Source organism: Halichoerus grypus, chromosome 6 (genome assembly GCF_964656455.1).
Source record: "Halichoerus grypus chromosome 6, mHalGry1.hap1.1, whole genome shotgun sequence".
NCBI lineage: Eukaryota > Metazoa > Chordata > Mammalia > Carnivora > Phocidae > Halichoerus > Halichoerus grypus.
In genome coordinates this window covers 173,078,280-173,098,739 of record NC_135717.1, presented here as the reverse complement: position 1 = coordinate 173,098,739, position 20,460 = coordinate 173,078,280, and the positions used below count along the sequence as shown (strand labels likewise).

Sequence of the window (20,460 nt, the reverse complement as noted above, 5' to 3'; positions counted from 1 at the left end):
CACGCCAGCAGCGCCAAGCCCCCAACGCGCCGCACGCCCGCGCACGCCCGCGCGTTCACGCACTTGCGCACGCGTCCCTCGGCCGGCCGGGCCTCCGGGCTCCGGTCCGGCTCCCGGAGCTAGGCCCCCGGCGGCTCGCGCGATAGGGCGCCGGGCGGGCGGACGGTGGGCGGGGGCCGCGGGGAGGTCGGGAGGAGGGCGGGGCGGGCGCGGGCGGGCCGAGTCGGGAGCGCCGGGCCCGCGGGCGGCGGCGGAGTGGGACTCGGCGCTGGCGCTGGTGTGGGCGCCATGGACGCCGACGCGGGGTCGGAGAACCCGCCTGCCGAGCGCGGCGACCCGGGCCTGACTCCGGAGGAGGACGCGCGCGCCCGGGCAGAGTTCGCGGCGCTGCACGGCCTGGCGCTGCGCGCGTCCGGGGTCCCCGAGCGGTACTGGGGCCGCCTCCTGCACAAGTTGGAGCACGAGGTGCGGGCCAGGGCGACGCGGGAGGGCGAGGCGCCGGCAGGGAGGACCGGGGTGCAGAGCGGGGCCGGGAAAGCTGGGGCGCGGACGGCGCTGGGCCCTTCTACCGGGAAGGGTGTGGCTGCGGGCGGGCCCCTGGCTGAGAGCCGCTGCGGTGCGTCGCGGGGAGGCCGGGCCAGGTGCGCTGGGGGGAGGCTGGCGGCCCCCGGGAGGACGCGGGCTCACGGGTGGGGAGTGTGTCTGGGGGAGAAGTAGAGAAAGCGCGTTCCGGGGCGGGAGAAGCCTCTGCCGAGGTGGGCAGGCCTGGGGGAGACGCGCTGGGGGTGTGTCCGTGTTGGGGCGCGGCGTGGACGCGGCGGGAGAAACGGACAGAGGATTGCTGCTGAAGAGCACCAAGGCCATGATGACCGACTTAGACGTCGCCTCCTTGGCGGTTTAGGAGCTTTTAGAGTTCGGGGCCTAAGAGTGGCAGCAAGAGCCCAGTACCTGTGGCCCCGATTCTACCAGTGCCTGGGGCTGGGCCGGGGCTGTGTGTGCGGTTCCTGTTGTGTGTCGGGACCTGTACTGAGTTCTCCACACATCTGAGCCCCACAGATTTATCATCCCCATTATGCGGTTGGTAAAACTGAGTCACAGGAAGAGCAACTGAGTCTCCCAAAGTTTGTCAGACTTGGGAACCTGTCCCTTGCTCTCAGCCACTGCCTCCTCCAGGGAGAGTAGATGTCCCATGAGTTTGTGTGGCTTTAGCTGTTCGAGTCAGAATTCTTTCTTGTGTCATCATTTGATTTGAGCCCTGGTCACCCTCATTTTGCAAGTGAAAGGAAAGAGGTTGTGGGAGACGGAAAAGATCTAAAGAAAAGGGTTTACATGCTTCTAGATTCTCTGCCCTTTTGTGGGGACGGCTCCCTTCTGCCCACCAGCCTTCTCTAGCCTGGGTCTCCAGTGGGGCTCCCCACGGGTGCTCGCTGATGAGTGGGCCCTGGTTTTGGGTCGTTTGCCCAGGTGCTGAAGCCAGAGCACATTCACAGGCCAGTTAGAGGGGCCTTCTTAGTTGGAAAAAGGCTCTTCTTGGGTGGGGGGCTGCCCCCAGGGCCAAGACAGACCAGGGCAGGTGATGGAGTGGAGCCCCAGAGCCAGGAAGAGGTAGTCACCCAAGCCTAGCCGCTCGACAGACCCCACCTTCTCAGCCAGGTTTTCTGTGTTAAATCCGGGTTCACCAAATACCCTCCTGCTCCAAACACATAGTTACTATAAAAAAAGACATTTCAGTGACACTCACTACATCCCTACCTCTTGTGAATTTCCTTCCCCATATGACTTGCCCTCCCTTCCACCAGTGTTTCCTGAGCCCTTGGTTCTGGTCCCAGGCATGTGCTGGGGACCCCCCCCCAAGTTTGTTAGGATAAGAAGGTCCTCCTCATTCTGGGTGAAAGGCACATGATGTGGGAACGCCCCGGCTCTAGCCCAGCCAGCCTCCGTAGGCAGGAAACCCTCATTCGGGCAACACTGGTCCGTCTGAGCTGGAGTCTCCCATCTGGAAAGCCCGATGGTGGAACAGGGCCCCAGCTCCCACTGTCGTAGTCGGGATTGGGTGGGGAGGCCTAGATGACATCAGCCAGGGCCGGCACATGGTGAGCAGTCACCAGGATGTAGCGTCCCCTCTGCCTTGGCTTCTGTAGCTCTACCAGGGGGCCGCCAGTATTTTTCCATGAGCTTCCCTTGCCGTTAGGGGTTATGGGCAGAGCTGTGAGTCATCACTTTACTAGACCCAAAACCTACATCCATTGTTCCCAGTGAAACCTGCCACTGCTGCTCTGGGCCCAGGTGTGGGGGAGGGCACCTGCCAACAGGAATGGGGCCCCTCCAACTCCCTGCAAGGCCAATGACCCTGGTGCCTTGCCTCAGATCAGTCTCATTGGAAAGGATGGGGAGTGTTTTAAAATAAATTCCATCTCTCCCTGCCGGCAGGAACTTCCCAGCTGTAAAACCATTTCCCTTCGTTACCTCCTTAGGGGCTTTTCCAGTCTGTCCATGAAGGGATTGTGGTCACCCTCATTTCACAGCTGGGGGAAGGCAGGCCCTCTATCCCCAGGCCTTAGGCTACCCCACTGTACCCCTTCCCTCCATATGATTTGGGGATTTGGGTTCTGGGTTGAAACCCAGGGTGTGAATTCCAGTCCTCTGAGCAGCTCTGTCCTGGAGGGGAGGTAGCACCCCAACCCCCTCCCACCCCAGCTCTGACTGCTTAGGGAATCCAGCTTGAGGCGGCTCCCCTTGTCTTCCAAGGACCTGGCATGCTCCACCTGTTCCACAGCTTCTGTGCCCCTACCTGGGGTCCTTGTACTGCCACCCCCGGCCACATGTTCAGATCTTCCCCCGCTTTAACACTCACCTCCCATCAGGCCCCAGCGCCATTGACCTGGGCCTCCCACAGGCCCCACCTTACTCCACTGCTGCTCGGCTGCCTGCTCTAGGCAAGATCATGAGCAGTTCGCCCTCACACCCCGGAGAGCCCTCCTGCCTGGCACAAAAAAGCTGCGTGTGCCTGAATAGGGGGCTGATTTGCATCTCTGTTGGGGTCCTGAGAAGTGGGTTTTGGGGAACTGGCTTTTGTTGTCCCTGCTCGTGCCAAGGACTTTCTATGCGCTGTTTTATTGATTTACACTCTGCTCTGCTGGAGGGTGGAGGATGCCTTCTTCCCCGGGGAGAGGCTAGTCGCAGAAGCGTAATGGTGCTGGCAGGTGCTTACACGGCATTTGCCGAGCTTAGGTTCTTCCAAGCTTTTGATGTCTGTTAATCATTTCATCCTTCCCACAACCCTCTGAGGTCGGTTCTGCTGTTCCCATTGTAGGGATGGGGAAACTGAGGCACAGCGTGGTTCAGTGACCGGTCCAAGGCCCCACAACCTGGCTCCAGCATCTGCCCCAAGGCCCCCTGCCAACTGGTGGCAGACACGTGGTGCATGAGGGGGGCATGCTGGCTTGTCTTCACCAGCTGCATGTGGTTGGCAAGGAAACTCAAGGACCAAGGCCCTTATCTTTCTGACCCAGCACTTGAGACCAGCCACAGAGCATGCGTTGTGCAGGTCCGAGCCGCTTCTTCACCTGGCTGGCGTGGCGGCTGTGGGAGGCTCTTGGCCACCTGCCTTCTTTCTGGGGCGCCTCAGCTGCTGCCCTGGTGTAGGATCGGCTGTTCCGGTGAAATTGGAGTTGATCCCAACCTCCAGATTCACCTCTGACCTGACCAGAGTTAGGCTAGATTGGACTCCACCACATGCCTGCAGCCCCACTTCTAAGCGTAGGCCCCCTGGGCTGCTGGACTTTGGACAATAGCTGGTGACCGTGGTTAGATTGCAGTTCTGGCTGTTCTCTAGGAGTCTCAGTTTCCCCACCTGTAAGATGGGTAGTTGGGTACTAAATAGGTCCTGCCTCCCCTGAGGGGTTTCGTTGGCCCTTGAGGCCAGGGTGTGGTGCTCCTTGGGGCTGGAGTTCAGGCCCCCGGGAGCCTGCCAACACCCCTGCTGTGACCCCAGGTTTTTGATGCCGGGGAGATGTTCGGGATAATGCAAGTGCAGGAAGTGGAGGAGGAGAGTGAGGGCGAGGAGGCCCGGGAAGCGAGGAAGAAGCAGCCTAACCCCGGCGGTGAGCTCTGCTACAAGGTCATCGTGACCAGCGAGAACGGGCTCCAGGCGGCCGACCCCAACAGGTAGGAGCTGCAGGCCCGACACCCGTGTTCTGTACCGTGGTCCTCAGGGTGGGCTCCCTGTTAGATTGAGCCAGGGATGGCCCCTCTGGGGAGAAGCAGCCATGGCAGGCCCTCGTGTTTGCTGTGTCCCGAGCACCGGTCCCTTAGCCCCTTGTGAGAGGCGCTCGTGGCCACCAGAGGTTCCAGCTGGGCCCCACGGTCGGGATGGCCCCGATACCAATACCGATGATGCTCCCGCGTGAGTCATGTGTTTCAGACAGACCTGAGAGCAGCCTCCCCACACCTCTCCCAACCATCACTGGGGTCCCACAGCAGAGGGGTGATGCGTTCCGACTTTGCTGATGAGACAAGGAGGACCTGCCCAAAGTCACGGCTGGCTGAGAGCCCAGGTGTGGCGCGTCAGTTAGCCTGGGCTATCCTGAGGACCTACCCCCGGTCCTACTGAATCCCAGTCTCTGAAAACTATGACAGATTCTCCCAGGGCTTTATGCCCGGCCTGTGAGCAGTGTGGTCTGCTTAATTCCTCAGGGGAGGACACCAGGGCCACAGGGTAGACGGGGCAGAGCTAAGACTGGACCCTGGGATTCCTGCCTCGTAGGGGCCAAGAGGAGCTGCAGGCCCATCAACCAAACTTTGTGGGACCCTTGAGGAGGAAACTGGCCGGCCTCTTGTGCAGAGCACCCTGTGAGGGGGTGGGAGTGGCCACACAGGTAGCCAGCCAGCCGCCTCCACCCACGTGCTCTCTGACTCCGAAACTTGTAGGCTCACCTCGCACGGTCAGCTCGGTGCACCTGCTCTGGGGCCTCAGGCCCAGCAGCCACCTCAAGGAGCTCACTGCCCCTCTGCAGCCTTCAGGCGTAGCCCTCCACCAGGCGGGCACAGGACGGGATGCGGGTGGAGTCCTGTGTTTGGAGCCCCGGGCATTGGTTTCATTTCCTCCCGGGCCTTTCTCCCTGTAGAGCTTTGAGTCTGCCCTGATTGCCAGACCCCAACTTCATCCTCTCTCCACACCTGCTGTGTACAGCACCCCTCGTGAGCATTTGTCCAGGGTCACGCCCAGGTGTCCCGCCTTGAAGCTCGGCTGTGTGCAAGGCATCCCAGCATCCTGTGGTCATAACCTCTAAGCACGAGGGCAGGAATAAATCTGCATTTGTTTTGAGTATGCAAACGTACAGCACTAGAAGCACAGTGGAATAAACACTGCTGACTTAGCCACCCAGCCCAAGAACTGGAGCATTTGCTGATGCCCAGGGCAACGGAGGTGACGGCCGCTTTGCCCAGCAGGCGAACCACACCCCTGGGTGTCCGGAGCCTCCCGTTCCAGCAGGGCTCTGGAAGGTGTCCCAGCAGCCCTGCCCTGGGGGCCGGGAGGGCAGGTGCCTGCCTGGTCCTCTGTGGTGGCTCCACCCCCGGGCTCTTCCACGGGGACTGGGCATGTGGGCCGCAGGGGTCCAAATGCGCAGGGACTTGCAGCCTCTCCCACAAAGAGGCCTTGCTGTGTCCCAGGAAGTGCCCCGAAGTCCCAGGCCTGCGTGAGTGAGCCCCCAGTGCCAGCTCCTTGCGCTTCTCCCTGCTGCTGGCTTCCCACGTCTTGACCTTTGCTTTTGCGGAGCGCCTGCCGGGCCTGCAATAGCGAGGTGGGAGCGTGGGCCGGCCCAGCAGGTCCAAGTGCAGTTGTGACAGTGATGGATGGTAATTACCAACAAGAACACCAGGACTTGGTGTGTACGGTCAGCACATTGTATGTTTTGTCTTCTCTGATGCTCGTACCGGCCCCCTGACAGGAGGTAGGGGCCCCGTTGGTTTTTGCAGACACTGGAAGAGAGGAAGCTCCCCAGGCTGCAGCTGCAGGCCCCCTCTCCCCCCCGCCCCCCGCGTCTCCTGGGGCAGAGCCCCCTGAGGGCCCCTCACACCCGCTCTGGGCCTGTGCCGGCAGCATCTTCCTCATCGACCACGCCTGGACGTGCCGCGTGGAGCGCGCGCGCCAGCAGCTACAACAGGTGCCCGGGCTGTTGCACCGCATGGCCAACCTGATGGGCATCGAGTTCCACGGCGAGCTGCCCAGCGCCGAGGCCGAGGACCTGGTGCTGGAGGAGATGTGGCGGTTCAACCAGACCTACCAGCTGGCCCACGGGGTGAGCGGCGGCAGCCCGGGGGAGCCAGGACCCAGCCCCAGGGGCCTTTCCCCCCAGAAGTGAGCAGACGTCTCTCCTGGGGCCCCCTCACTCCCTGTGGCTCCATCATGGGCCTGTTACTCTGCCTTGGGTCAGCCAGTGCCAGGCACTCGGGTGTCTGGGGGCCTTGGAGCTCACGGGACACGACCCTCTCTCAGACCCCTAGACGTGGGCCCCATGACTGGCTGCCTATTTCCTGGTTCCTTCATGTTCTGTCATCCCCCAAAAGCCCTCTGGTTCCTCACTGGCCTCTGAAGAGTTGTGTCCCTTTAGCACAAGTCCTCGGTGTCCATCGCCATCCCTCCTACCAGCCTCCCAAGACCCACCCTCATGCTCCAGCCCCTCACCGCTTTTAGTGTGGGAGAAGACCAGAGTTGTTTCTCGTGGTCTCAGCTTAGATGTCACCTCCTCCAGGGAGCCCCCCTCGCCCTCCCCTGCCAGACACATCCACGTAGCTGCTAGACTGAGGGCCTTAGTCCATGCACCTGTCCCACACAAGCAGTCACACTGCAGTCTGCTGGTCTGTGTCCTGGTCTGCCCAGGATGGTCCCAGGGGCCCCAGGTTAAGGGGACTGGGATGCGTGTGGTAGACACTCCAGGCTCTGGGAGTTAGGTATAGATGGGGCGTCGTTTGGGTAGATGGATGGGAGGGTGCACGACAAAAGGGGCAGGCAGATGGACCGGTGGACCCGGGTTGCTGTGTGTGCTCTGCCCACAGACGGCCGAGGAGAAGGTGCCGGTGTGGTACGTCATGGACGAGTTCGGCTCGCGCATCCAGCACTCGGACACACCTAGCTTTGCCACCGCACCCTTCTTCTACATGCCCCAGCAGGTGGCCTACACGCTGCTGTGGCCCCTGCGGGACCTGGACACGGGCGGTAAGTGCCACAACCACCCACCCTGAAGGATGGGCCCAGGCCCTGCTTTCCTGCTGCCCCCTGATGGGCCACGTGTCTTAATGCAGAGGAGGTGACCCGGGACTTTGCCTACGGAGAGGCTGACCCTCTGATCCGGAAGTGCATGCTGCTGCCCTGGGTCCCTGCCGACCTGCTGGACTTCAGCTCCTCCACGCCCGAGCCACCAGATGAGCACTACCAGGTGTGACCGTCTGCCTCCGACCTTGGGGCCTTTTGGCCTGGTGGCTTCTGGAACGTTCTTCAGTCCCCACATGTTACTGAATGCCAACTGGCTACTGTAGGAGGGAGCAGAGAGTTTGGGGGCATCTGAGAGACAAGGGGCTCAGAGCTCAGGGAGTGAGCAGGAGCCGCCAGTGGCCGCCCAGCTCGCGTGCCAGCGCCGAGCCTGGACCCCAGGGCCTGAGGCCGGGACCTATGCTGTCAGAGGGGTGGAGCTGGGGTTGCTGGTGGTCAGTGCTGCTCTTCCTTGTTTTTGGGGACTCTTTGCCAAGACTGGGGGGCACAGTGTGGGCCATGAGGCTTGGTTATGAATCCCAACTCGGTACTGTTCCTCCTCACCGGGGATGTGAAGGCGCTGTTCAAGCATCGCACGGTGCATTCTCGGGCACACAGTAGGCCGTCAGCAAGTCGCGTCATCGTTAGTGTTGTTGTTCTGGCCAAAAGAGGCACTTTCATCTGTGGCAGCCTCTTGGGGGCAAATTAGGGAGCCAGGGTTTGGGAGGCCCCGGGCAGGGGAGATGGTAGAGCTTCTGGGAACACAGTCACTGCAGACCAGGCAGGGCTGAACAGGGAACACTCCCGGGCCCCCCTCCTCCCTCCTCTGCCTCTGATCTCCCACTTCTGCTTCCCAGTGGCTGGTCCCGGTTTGGAACCAGGCCATGAGTGAGGCCTGTGGTTAGCACCTATGGGCATGCTTGACGGTAGTCCTTTATAACATAAGGACTTGAGGTCCTATTTCTGTCTTCATTTTACTGAGGATGGGGAAACCACAGAGAGGTTAAGTAACTTGCCAAAGGTCACACAGCTGGTAGGCGAGCTGGGGCGCAACACCAGGGGGCCTGACAGCCTGTGGGTGGAAGCCGCAAGCCTTACCCCACCGTGTCGAAATTTCCCTGCCCACACGGGCACATCAGACATTCACTGAGTGCCTCGGAGGGCTGTGGAAAGGAGTGGACAAGTTAGCTCAAGTGAGAATGGGAAGCGCCATGGGGTGTTAGCCGTTCTGTGAGTGCTGTGGTTTGGGAGAGGCTGGGCCGTCCGTAGTGGTGGGTCCTCCCGGCCCCTTTGCCATGAATTCCATCTAAGCCGGTGGTGGTTGAACTATCCGTGCAGGAAACTCATCACTCATCTTGAGTCCGAGGCATGTTTCAGAGCCTTATAGAGTAGTTGCGCCTAGTAGTTGCTTAGTAAATGGGTGACTGCAAAGGAGTAAGGCTTAAGAATGGCTTAGGGACAAAAGGTTCCTGATCTTGAGGTGGTTCTAGCAGACAGGGCAGAGAGGGCCTGAGCTGGGACAGCTGACTGAATTTACACTTAGGAATTCAAGTTAGTTGTTGTTTTTTACCTCGGGACGTCCTCTGCTGTCCAGAAGGAGGAGTTGAGGCCAAATCTAGTTGTCCGTAGCATCCTGGTTGCTTTTCCCCATCTGACCCATCCAGCTCGGGCCTGTGCTCTGGGTCCGGGGGTCGCCGGTATGAGTCAGCGATCGCGGGATAAGAAATGACTCCAAGGCAGCAGCCTGACGCAGCAAACATTGATCATCTCACCCACTTTCTGTGGAACAGGAGATGGGGGTGCTTTGGACTCGGAGCCCCTCTCGAAGCGTAGCCAGGCTGTCAGCCGGACCGCGTCATCTGAGGCTTGCTGGGGCTGAGGCTCGGCTTCCGCCTGGCAAGGTGGTGCTGGCTGTGTCGGCAGGAGGCCTCGGTTCTAACCGCGTGGCCTCTCCGCAGGGCTGCAGACTTCTCTTCGAGCCCGTGAGCTGGGAGAAAGCACGGAGAAAGCCGCAGGGCCTTCCCTGAAGTAGCGCACCCGTTCCCCTGAGTCTGTGCCTTAGAAGCAGCTTCTTCGGTCCGGCCTACACCCAAGGGGAGATGCCTTTCGAAGGGAGTGTCACAGTGTTCGTTGGTGTGTTTTAAACCACCACACGGCTTACGCTTGGAACAGCATTTCAGGGCTCCACTAGGACCGGCGAGCCCCCTCCCAGGACAGGCGTGACACCTTCTCAGATGCCTGTGATCTGGAGAGAGCGTTGAGATTTAGAAAGTGTTTACATTCTCCTTTTGACACAAATGGGTCGCTCAGCATCTGAGGGGCCTTGAGCCCCAGAATCCCGGGGCGGGGTAGTCCGAGGGCTCTGGCCACTGCTGTGCCTGGGGTCTGGGGGTGCCCCTGATGCGCCAGGACTGGGGAGGTGGGTGTTCCCTTGCTCCCTGTCCTGAAGCTGTTTCTACCCGCAGTGCTTTCCTTCTAGGCCATTTTGGAGGAAAACAAGGAAAAGCTGCCGCTTGCCATCAGTCCGGTGGCATATCCCTGTGACCACGTCTTCAAGTGCGTAGCCCCCTTCTCAGCTCATGATGAGCCTCCTTGCTCCCCCCGAGTTCCCACGGCTCCGAGAACAGTGCCCGGCACAGGGAGGCGCTCAGTAAGCCTGCCGTTGCCTGATGGCACAGCAGTGACAGAAGCCAGGGCCAGAGTCTTAGGATCACAGAGAGAATGCTGTGTGGCGGGAGGGGTTCCCTCTGGTCCTGGGGTGAAAACATAGCCAGGCCTGCTCCTGAGGTCAGGGAGCCTGGGCCGACCGTGAATGCGCAGGGCGCCTAGCGGAGGCGGCTGGGCTGCCAGGAGGGGCCATTCCCGGGCGTCTGCAGCTGGGGGCTGGCGGGTGAGGTAAGGCCAGGCAGGCTGGATGCCAGGTGGAACCAGACGCCCCGTTGTACAGGTGAGAAGGTGGGGGGCGTGCAGTGCTGCGCCCACTGGATGCGGAGCAGGCTCAGAGGCGGGTCCCAGCCTGGCTTTTGCGTCCATGGGAGTCCTTCTCTTTGGCTACCCAAGCCTGGGCCAGCCCCCCAGCCCAGGCAGCCCGGGGGCCCTCCCTGGTGCCCAGGCCCACTGCCCAGAGTCCGTCCTTCCTCAGGGTCAGAGGCCCCACTGAGGCCCACTTAGTCTTGGCCTCCTGCTCACAGTCCTGCCCCTGGCAGTCCACTTCATCTCCTCCCCTGGACCGCTGTCCCGGGCTGGGCCACCCTCCTACCTTCTTCTGCCTCGGCCACCCCCAGCAGATGGGCTCCCGGGCTCTGTCCTCACCTCTGCCCCGGGGCCAGCGAGGGCCGGGCAGGGCAGGCAGCAGCGAGCACTGGTGTGGAACGAGGCCACGTCCAGGGCACTGGTCTTGGCCACACACTCCCCTGCACGCACCTGGACACCAGCTGCCTTCTCTGAGGGCAGAGTTCTTAGCGTGTCCGTGGGAGGCTGGTTGTATCAGTCCTTCCTGTTTCCGTGTGGGAGACAAGCCTGCGTCCGTGAAACACTCAGGTTATCCCGTGTCACCCCAATGACAAGTGTGAGTTGGGCTGTGATCCCATCTTAGAGGTGGGGACCCTGGGGTCAGGAGAGTCCTAGTTGCCCCACACTCAGCAGGTAGGCAGAGAGGGTGAGGTTGACCCGGGCCGTCCAGCCTCGGCCTGAGCTAGGACTGCAGAGTGGAATTTATACCCGGCCTCATCCTCTCACATCAGCCCAGGGTGCGGAGCCCCCAAGTCCCAGGGGTGTGGCGAGCACGGGTGGGGGCCCAGCTCAGTCCGACTTCTTCCTGTAGGGTCTACACAGACATTCAGCTGGTGTTCAGCCACCTCACGCACCCACGCTTCACCTTCACCCAGAGCGAGGCGGGTGCTGACATTCTCTACAACTTCTCCCACTTCAAGGACTACAGGTGAGTACCCCCCTACCAGGCCGGGGGTCCAGGGACCGCCCCCAGAGCCCCTCGCCGCCCCTGTAGCCGTGTGCACTTGCCTCGGCCCCGCAGGAGGCTCAGCCAGGAGAGGCCCAACGTGCTGCTGAACCAGTTCCCCTGCGAGAACCTGCTGACGGTGAAGGACTGCCTGGCCTCTATCGCGCGCCGGGCGGGGGGCCCCGAGGGCCCGGCCTGGCTGCCCCGCACCTTCAATCTCCGCACCGAGTTACCCCAATTTGTTAGCTACTTCCAGCAGCGGGAGAGGCGGTAAGGGCCCCCCTCTCCCCCCTCACCATGGAGCCCTGCGAGGTGGGACTCCTACACCTGTCACCCTCCCACGGCCCGGCCCGCCCCACCTGGCCCGCTCCTCGGCTTTGCACTAAACTTGTGCCGGCCGCGGCGCTGGAAGCTGTGGGCACAGGGCACTGCCGGGACCACCACGGACGTCTCCACGTCTGGGCTCAAGCAAGTTCTTCCTTGTACCCCAGGGTCCAGCCCCTAACGTTCCCTCTGTGACACCTCCCACTACTCCCTGGGAGAGGTTGGGTGCCCCTCTTCTAAGACTGCCGTGGTCCCGGGAAGGAGGGCGCAGGGCACAGCCTAGCCGACCGCATGTGCTCTCAGGGGCCAGGACAACCACTGGATCTGCAAACCCTGGAACCTGGCCCGCAGCCTGGACACCCACATCACCAGGAGCCTCCACAGCATCATCCGGCACCGCGAGAGCACCCCCAAGGTGGGCCTCGCGGCTCTGGGCGCACAGGCTCGTCGATGAGACTGGGGGGCAAAAGGGGACTCGGGTGTCGGGCCCTGTGGGGGTGGGTCCTGGTGTTGGCAGTGAGCGGGGTCACTCGGCTCACAGGTGTCTCTGAAGCCCCGACCCCGACTCCTTCCAGTGTCCTGGCCAGCAGGGGAGGGCTGTGTAACTGTCCAGGGGCAGGGGGAGCCCTTGTCGAGCGCTGTCCGGGTGTGTCTGATCTCAGAGACCCCACTCCACCACGCGGGACCGCCCGGCAGGAGGGAGGCGGCCAGGCCAGGGACCCCCTAGACGGTGCCGTAGTGACATGGGGCACGTCGGGGGCGGTGTTGGGGGTGGGGGTGTTGTAAGACACACAGCCCCTGCGCAGAGGTCAGGGAAAGCGTGCCAGTGGGGTGGTTGCTGAGCGGATTCCAGGCAGCGGAGGAAGAGTTGGTGGGATTACGGCTGAGAACTTGTATGCAGTTTTCAAAACCTAAAAACTGATGGGATCTTTTCCTTCAGCCAAAGTGAAGGTGAAGATACAGAACTTGCCGCAGCCTAGACAGTGTTTGAAAAGACCAAGGAAGGAGCCAAGTGCAGGGCGCAGGGCTCCGGGGGCCAGGGCAGGAGCGTGCCTGTTTCTCCAGGATGTGGTGACTGTTTGGATGGCCCACAGGCGTGAGCCTGTCACCAGGGAGGACGGACGCAGCTGGGGTGAGGTTAGGTGCCTCCGGGCCAAGGAGAGGGGAGAGCCGCCTGCAGCCCCGCATCTGTGTCCTCCAGGTCGTGTCCAAATACATCGAAAATCCTGTCTTGTTCCTTCGAGAAGACGTGGGGCCGGTCAAGTTCGATGTCCGCTATGTCGTGCTTCTGCGGTCGGTGAAGCCCCTGAGGCTGTTCGTATATGACGTGTTCTGGCTGCGCTTCTCCAACCGGTAATTGGGAGGCTGGCTGTGGGGAGGAGGGGGGTGACGGGGCCCCTCTTTATCTTGGGGTCAGAAAGCCTGTCCTGGAGCTCCTTCTCCACCACGCACCCAGCGGGTGGTCCCGCTGAGCCCGGATCTGGTCCGGCAGGAACTCGTACCCAGCCCGCATCAGCCACGGGTGGGGACGTGAGCAGCGCTTGTCACTGTCACATGGGCACCAGCAGCTGCGGATCGTGATGGCGTTGATGGGCCGTCCAGGTGTCTTCCCAGAGCTAAGCTCTGAGGGGCCGCAGGGCCACCCCCTTACTCCGATGGGGGCACTGGCGTCCGGCAGGGTCTCTCGGAGCACCGTCCCTCCTGGGACGCGGCCATGCTCAGGACCCTCCCGTGTCTGGGCGCGCCTCCTGCAGGCCCTTCGCACTCGATGACCTGGACGACTATGAGAAACATTTCACCGTCATGAACTATGACCCGGAAGTGGTGCTAAAGCAGGTAGGTTCACTTGGAGGCAGTTACAGACGCAGACCCCACACCCATCGGCTTGTCTTCTGGGCAGGCTGTGTAGACCCTCGGGGGAGCTGCCTCCTGGTACCCGGGTTAATCTCCAAGCGGCAGCCCCGCAGCTCAGAGAGGCACACGCTCTGTCTGAGGTGCCCGAGGCCTCCCCAGGTCCTGCAGCAAGTCGGGGCCAGGCAGGTCTCCGCTGGAGGCACGGACCGCCTTCCGTCCGGCAGCCCCCGAGCACAAGGACAGGTGGGGGTGGGGAGGCACAGGGGTGCGTGCCACGTGGCCCCCCGGGAGCAGGCTGCCTGGATCCTGGATCCGTGCTCCCCCTGCTGTCTGGGCACCTTGGGCAAAGGGACATCAGGGCAGAGCTCCTTCCGAGGTGAGGGCCTCAAACCCCAGCTGGCAGCAGCGCACCTGCGACAGGTGGGCCTAGCCCGGGCAGAGGCAGAGCCTACTCTGGGTGGAGGAAGGAGGAGAGGAGAAAGAGGCTGCCTCACGCGTCGTCCCAAAAGCCCTCCCTGACCTGCTGGCTGGTTGATGGCTGTTTCAGGCCAGTGGGAAGTAGGGCACACCCACTCACCCCCCTCACCCACCCCGCTCACCCCAAGGCCTGCAGGTGGCCTTCTCTCCCCTGCCTCCCACAAGGTGGGCGCTCTTCTGAAGGTGGTAATTATCGTTTCCAGACGTGTTTTGATATTTTGCCTTGATTCTTTTGATCCCAAAGCTATTCAAATGGTGGTTTTATATATATATATGTTTTTGTGTAACTGCTATCCAGGTGAGCAAATCCTTCTATGGTTTTCTTTTTTTGCTGAGCATCATGTATATAGATTCGTCATTATTGTTAAATGTGGCTGGGGGCGTCTTTGTCTTGGGATGGTGTTGTCATTCACCTGTTCGTAGACATTTACGTCACTTCTGGTGGTCACCATTAATAAACGAGCTGCAGTGACCACTGCCGGGGACACCTCGCTGTGCCCGTGTCTCAGCAGTCCTCGAGGGTGGACTGAGCCATCAGAGTGGCCGTACCCACACGCACACCCAGCCTGGCTGTTGCTGCTTGTCCTGGGCCGCGTTGGAGGCTGGTCCCTAGGACCCTGAGCCGTCAGTGGGGCCCTGGGACACGGTTGGAAGTTGTTTCTGAGAGAACTGAATGGCTTCCCCCCATATTGTGAGTGTGGCACCCCAAGGGTCGCGTTTCCCTGTAAGCTCCTGTGTGTGGGGACACATCGCCAACAGGATGTGAGCATCAGGCCTCCGTAGGGAGCCCATCCTGGCTCAGCCTTTCAGGAAGAAGCCTGAGCTTAGGGCCGGCTTGCGCACATGTGTTTTAGATGCAGTCTTGGCCCGAGGAGATCTTTCCGTCCTCAGGGACTCGGAGCTGGTGCTGAGCGGCGAGCTCAGGCCTGGGTCTGGGCTCTGCCTCCAGCACACTGTCCCGGCCTCACAGTAGCCCTGTAAATAAGTGCCGCACAGGGAGCATTGTCCCATTTCACAGATGAGCACACTGAGGCTCTGACAAGTAAATCTGCTTGTCCTGAGTCACAGAGTAAGATCCAGAGCTCAGACTCCGTCCCCTGCCTCTCATTTGTGCCCAGGGGCGGGGGTGCTGGATCGGCTGAGGGTGCTGACATGTGGCCCCGGTGAGTGCCAGAGCCTCCAGTAAAGGCAGGGCAGGCTTCCCCGCTCCCTGCCCCAAGGAGGCCCCCCGGGCAGAGCGTGACGGGCGGTGTGTCTGTGGCAGGTGCACTGTAATGAGTTCGTCCCTGAGTTTGAGAAGCAGTACCCGGAATTTCCCTGGAAGAGCGTCCAGGTGAGTCCTGGGCAGAGGCCGGGGCTTCCTTCGTGGGCTGGCGTTGGGCGGGTGGGGGTCTTGGCCTCCTTGGGATGGTCCTGCTCCTCCCACCGAGGCCGGTGAAGGAGACGGCGTGTGCTGCAGCCCTCCTCCCCCTCTGGGCCACGTGGGGTGTTCTGGAGGGGAGTGGGAGCACCTTCGGGACAGCCAGATGGCGATAGGCCCTACCTGCCCCAGAAATTGCAGACCTGAGGGGACAGTAGGGACACAGCTGGAGACCGGGCTGGCCTCCGCATCCTAGAGTGCTTCCACTGCTGCTCTGGGCACCTTGGTGCCGAGGGGAGCTGGGGGCCCCGAGGCAGGAGCCAGGCAGCTTAGCATGTGTCAGAGGAGTCGGCGAGGGCCAGGGGTGGAGACACGAAGGCCGCAGGAGGAGGACTCGTGGGCCGTTTGGGGCCGCAGCTCACGGAGAGGCAGTGAGGCCGTGTAAGGAGCTGCTCTGGGGGCTGGTCCCAGCCTCAGAGCCATGCAGCCCCCAACCCTGCCTGCCCCTTCCCCAGGCTGACATCTTCCAGGCCTTCACGGAGCTGTTCCAAGTGGCGTGTGCCAAGCCACCGCCCCTGGGCCTCTGCGACTATCCCTCGTCCCGGGCTGTGTATGCCATCGACCTCATGCTCAAGTGGGACAACTGTCCAGATGGTGAGGGGGCTCGCCCGCCCCATAATCCAAACCACGCCCCCCTCCACTTACCCAAAGCCCATCATCCAGCCCTCCCCCGCCCCCGGGGGACAGAGAGGGCATCTCCAGTTCCTTGCCGTGCTCAGTGCTGCTGAGATGGTCCTTTGCCTCAGATTCACCACGAGACCTGGTGTGGGAGGCACGTTAGGGGCAGCGGCCTTCGGGGCGGAGCGCCAGCGGGAAGGGCAGTGGGCTGCGGCGGCGGCAGGAGGGAGCTCGGGAGGGAAGGGACCAGGGACCTCGTGCCCTGGCCGGCCACCCGGGAGTGAGATGCCCTGTGCTCTTGTGCCGTCCGTCAGGGAAGCGAATGATGCAGCCACAGATCCTGGAGGTGAACTTCAACCCGGACTGTGAGCGGGCCTGCAGGTACCACCCGAGCTTCTTCAATGACGTCTTCAGCACCCTGTACCTGGACGAGCCCGACCACTGCCACGTCACCCGCCTGATCTAGGTGCTCGTGGCTCCATGGTGCTGCCGGCCCGTTCAGCCTCAGCTCGCGGAGCTGCTTCTGCGGAGCCCGCTCCCCTCCTCCCTCAGGCGCAGCCTCGCCTTCGAGCTGTCATCCCCGCGCCACCTCCGGGGGCTCAGGGTCCTCTTTCCTCCGAGGTCAGGAGCAGGGCCAGTCACGGTGTCCCCAGGGCTGAGTGCCAGGCCCCTGTGCGCACTCCCCTCACCGCCACCTACGCTCAGCCGCGGGCTTTTGCAGAGAGTCCGGCTCCTGGGCTGCTCTGTTTCCCAGGGTGTGAGCAGATGCGGGTTCTGGGGAGCACGACGAGGTGTCCCCACAAACAGGTTTCCCCAGCAACACCTGTGGGCCCCACACGTGAACGGGGGCCAGGCGGACTGCTTCTCCAGAGTGTCTGCCCCGTGGCAGGGTGTCAGGGTCCCCCCCCGCACCCCTGCCCCCCAGAACACCTGGGAGCCTGCTTCCCAGACCCAGCCTTCTTGTTTCCCAATCTCGACCAGAACCTTCACCAGCAAGCTTCCTGTGAAGTCCCCAGTCAGGAAGGCCGCGGCCTTTGGCTGCCGTCGCCTTTCCGTTTATGCAGAAGCAGGCCATCCTCCTGTCTGCGGCCCCGACAGAGCTTTCTCCCTCGTCTGCCGTCGGCTGGGGCCTCGGGGACAAGTGGGGTGGCGGAGCGCCAGGCAGCAGGCAGCCGAGGAAGACAATTCTAGGGAGAACCTGACGTCACCGTCAGATGCTACCTTCCCCCAGAGTCTAGAGTCAAAATGTTGGATTTTTGTTCGTTTTTCATCGATGGGAGGAAAATATAAAAATTCTTATTATTTCCATAACTTTGTTTCTGAAATTTGGAGTCACATGCTGGTGTGTCTCGTGTAGCCGCAGTGCCCCCAAGCCCGGCTGACGGGCTGGTGGGCGAGCTTGCCCCCCAGGGTGGTGGGGGGGCGCTTGATTTCATTTTGAAGCCAAGAAGCAAAACTGGACTTGGCTGTGCCCCCCATCCATGTGTCTGCTTGGCTTGTCTGTCCGTCTTCTCTGCCACCCAGAACCTCAGCTGTCGGCTGGGGAGACGCCCCTTCCCTGCAGCCAGGTTGAGGTGTAGAGAGCAGGACGCCTTGTCTCTGGTTTGCTCCCTGGGGAGCCGCCGGCGTCCTGTCCTCTCCTCGATGTGATCTGTACCGCAATAAAGTATACCTCCTTGACTTTGGCCTCCCTCTCTGTGTGGAGGCCCCGAAACCACAGGCCCGGCGCCATGTGTCAGCTGTCTTCCTGTTTGGTTGTTGAAGAAAACCAAAATACCAAGACGTCCACTTGGAGAAACGAAAGAAGACGGTGGTTTGGCTGCCAGGTGCCCGTCTGGGTCCGTTAGGGCCGCGGTAACGGAATACCACAACTGGGGGGCTTACGCAGCAGGAGTTCCTGCCTCAGGAGGCTGGGGTGTCCCGGGATCAGGGGGCGGCAGATTTGGTGTCTATAAGGGCCCTCTTCCTGGTTCACAGATGGCCACCCTCTCCCTGTGTCCTCGTGTGGGAAAGGGCAAGGGAGCTTTGTGGGGTCTCTTGTAAGGTAAGGACACTGACCCCATTCATGGGGGCGCCACCCTCGTGCCTGATCACCTCCCGAGGTTCCCACCTCCTATGACCATCACACTGGGGATAGGATTCAACATAGGGATTTAGGGGAACACTCAGACCGCAGAAGGTTCCTTCCCCAAAGTGGGATTCACCCGCACTGGTTCCATTTCAGAGCAGAACGCAGCGGGGACGAATGTGGAGCTGGGGTGCACCTCGACATCATGGGCAGTGCCCAGGAACCTCGTCATGCACGCACTGCTGGGGCCTCAGGGAATAGGATTCTCTTCGTGCCTGTTTCCTCACCCTGAGGGTGGGGGTGATGGGAGACCCTAACTGCTCTTAGGGCAGCCAGAGGGTCCAGCAGGCGGATGCAGAAGGGGCGTGAGTGCTGTTGGCCACACAGTGAGGCCCCCTGGCAGTGGGCAGAGCCCCCCCCCAACGTGCCATCTGGACATGCCCTGCAAGGAACCTCCTGTGCCCCTCAGGACGAGCACCCACACCAGGGTATTCATCCAGATGCCTAACAGGGATAGTGGGCCTGCTCCTTTCCAGTTCACTTGAAACCCGATTACCCAGGATACTCTGAGCAGGCATGGCTGCGATCAGGGGACTACATGATCCAGGCTCTCCTTAATTATAAGCGGGCTTTTCCCCAATTCTAGATGTCCTTGCACCTCTGATCAGTGGAAATCAGACATCCCCCCCCCCCCAAGGAAGGGCATCAGGCAGGGCCCTCACCGTCCCTGAAGACCATACTTGCGGTGGAGACGGCTCTTACCCTTGGAAGTACTTCTTTCTGGTACTGTCTTCACTGGAGTCACTTCGTGTTGAGAATTTTTTTTTTTAAAGACAGAGTGCGTGAGTGGGGGGAGGAAAGACGGAGAGGGAGAAGCAGACTCTCTGCTGAGCAGGGAGCCCCACACGGGGCTCGATCCCAGGACCCCGGGATCACGACCTGAGCCAAAGGCAGACGCCCAACAGACCGAGCCACCCAGGCGCCCCTGTGTTGAGAATTCCTTAAAGTGCAGAATTTGTAAGAGTTGGATGCCTAGAGTCAACCAGGAGTTACAGCCACAGCATTAATTGTACCAAAGTTCTACAGAACCACACAAAACAAATCCAAAAGGTAAAGCTTGAGATGCCGATGGTGAAATTTAGAAAGATTCTCTGTGATGATCCGTGGCCCCATAAACACCCCCAGACGTGGCGGCCTGTTCCTGGAGAGGCATCAGAGATCCACAGGGGCCGATGACAACATTAAAGTGCTCGGCACACGCCTGAGCGTCCCTGCCGACGGCCGGCCGAGCCCTCCTGGGCTGTATGAATGACCTTGTCTTGCATCCTTTATGGCCAGTCTGCTACAGAGGGAAGCAAATGCCCAGATTTAGGACTTCAAGGGCAGGAAGGAGCGCAGACCAGAAGGACTTGACAATCCATGAGGTATGGATTTTCCTATTAAACGGACATGGACACTGTCAGAAGCCTGACGTTCCTAGCGGATGCCAAAGCTCAGAAAAAGAGAACCCGGTCTACTTATGAAAAACGGGGATGGGCGGAGAGCATCACAAGAAAGCCAGCCAACACAATGGCAAAGTGCATCTGTCTCTCACCCATTTTTGTGGCCGGGAGGAAGTATGTGGGATATTGCCAGAGATGAACGAAGCCACAAGCAAATGCAAGAGACAAAAGCCTGCACGAGGATCCCAGAAGTCTCAGGCGCACTTAAGTGCTAAGTACAGCACATCTGGGGGGCACACGGGGGGCCTGTGATGACACTTCAGTGCCCCTCCCCTCCGACCATCTTGGAGAACTAAAGAAATAATAAAAAGGATGCTCAGAGCATCCCCCATCGGAGCCTCTGCCCTGGGGAGCATCCGAGAATCCGCGTGAGGAGCTGGCCGAGGTGCGCAAGCTTCCCGCAGAGCGTCATCCGCCCGGCATCCAGTTCCAGCGGAGGTGGAGGTGACAGCCCCTGCGAGAGAGCCGCCCCTTCTCGGCCGAATGCGGTCAGCTGTCCCTCCCGGAGCTTTCCTACCATTGTAACTGGGTCCTGTCTGTGAGGAGAGGGCAAGGGGACGGGGAGCGCCCAGAACACCCGGCCTGCCCAAATGACAGAGCAACACTCTTGCCCGTGTGAGTGATCGACAACCAAAAACAAAACAAGCCGCCAAAGGCCAGCAGGTGCCAGCGCCCCAGTGCCAGGCGGCCCGGAATGTGGGAGCGCGAAGCTGGAGCCGAGGTGTCGCCCCCGCGGGAGCCTGCCTGCACGACAGGCCTCTGCCAGCCTCCCCCTCCCCAGCAGCTGCCTGCAGAGGACCTGGACAACCCAATTCAAAGCTGGGGGTGACACCTCCAAACGTGGGCAGGCCTGGGCCTGTGAGGGGCTGTGGTCTCCGGGGTCTGGACACGGGCCCTACTGCCGATTGGTGTTTACGGGGCTGCCCCCAGTGGAGTGAGGCTGGCATGAGTCCCAGCACCCGAGGGGCAGGTCGGGCAGTGTCCCCA

At 61.3% G+C, this 20,460-nt stretch overlaps 1 protein-coding gene across 1 annotated transcript; it reads left to right on the top strand.

The window, feature by feature from the left end:
• Positions 1–207: 207 nt before the first annotated feature.
• On the top strand, positions 208–17,583 carry TTLL12 (tubulin tyrosine ligase like 12). The gene is made up of 14 exons (XM_036088328.2): positions 208–465; positions 3,995–4,167; positions 6,104–6,302; positions 7,060–7,219; positions 7,306–7,439; positions 9,732–9,808; positions 11,076–11,192; positions 11,286–11,480; positions 11,838–11,949; positions 12,736–12,887; positions 13,289–13,370; positions 15,130–15,198; positions 15,741–15,879; positions 16,218–17,583. Exons 1-14 carry the CDS (start codon positions 289–291, stop codon positions 16,367–16,369), a joined length of 1,938 nt encoding a protein of 645 aa, XP_035944221.1. The 5' UTR covers positions 208–288; the 3' UTR covers positions 16,370–17,583.
• The last annotated feature ends 2,877 nt before the right edge of the window (positions 17,584–20,460 follow it).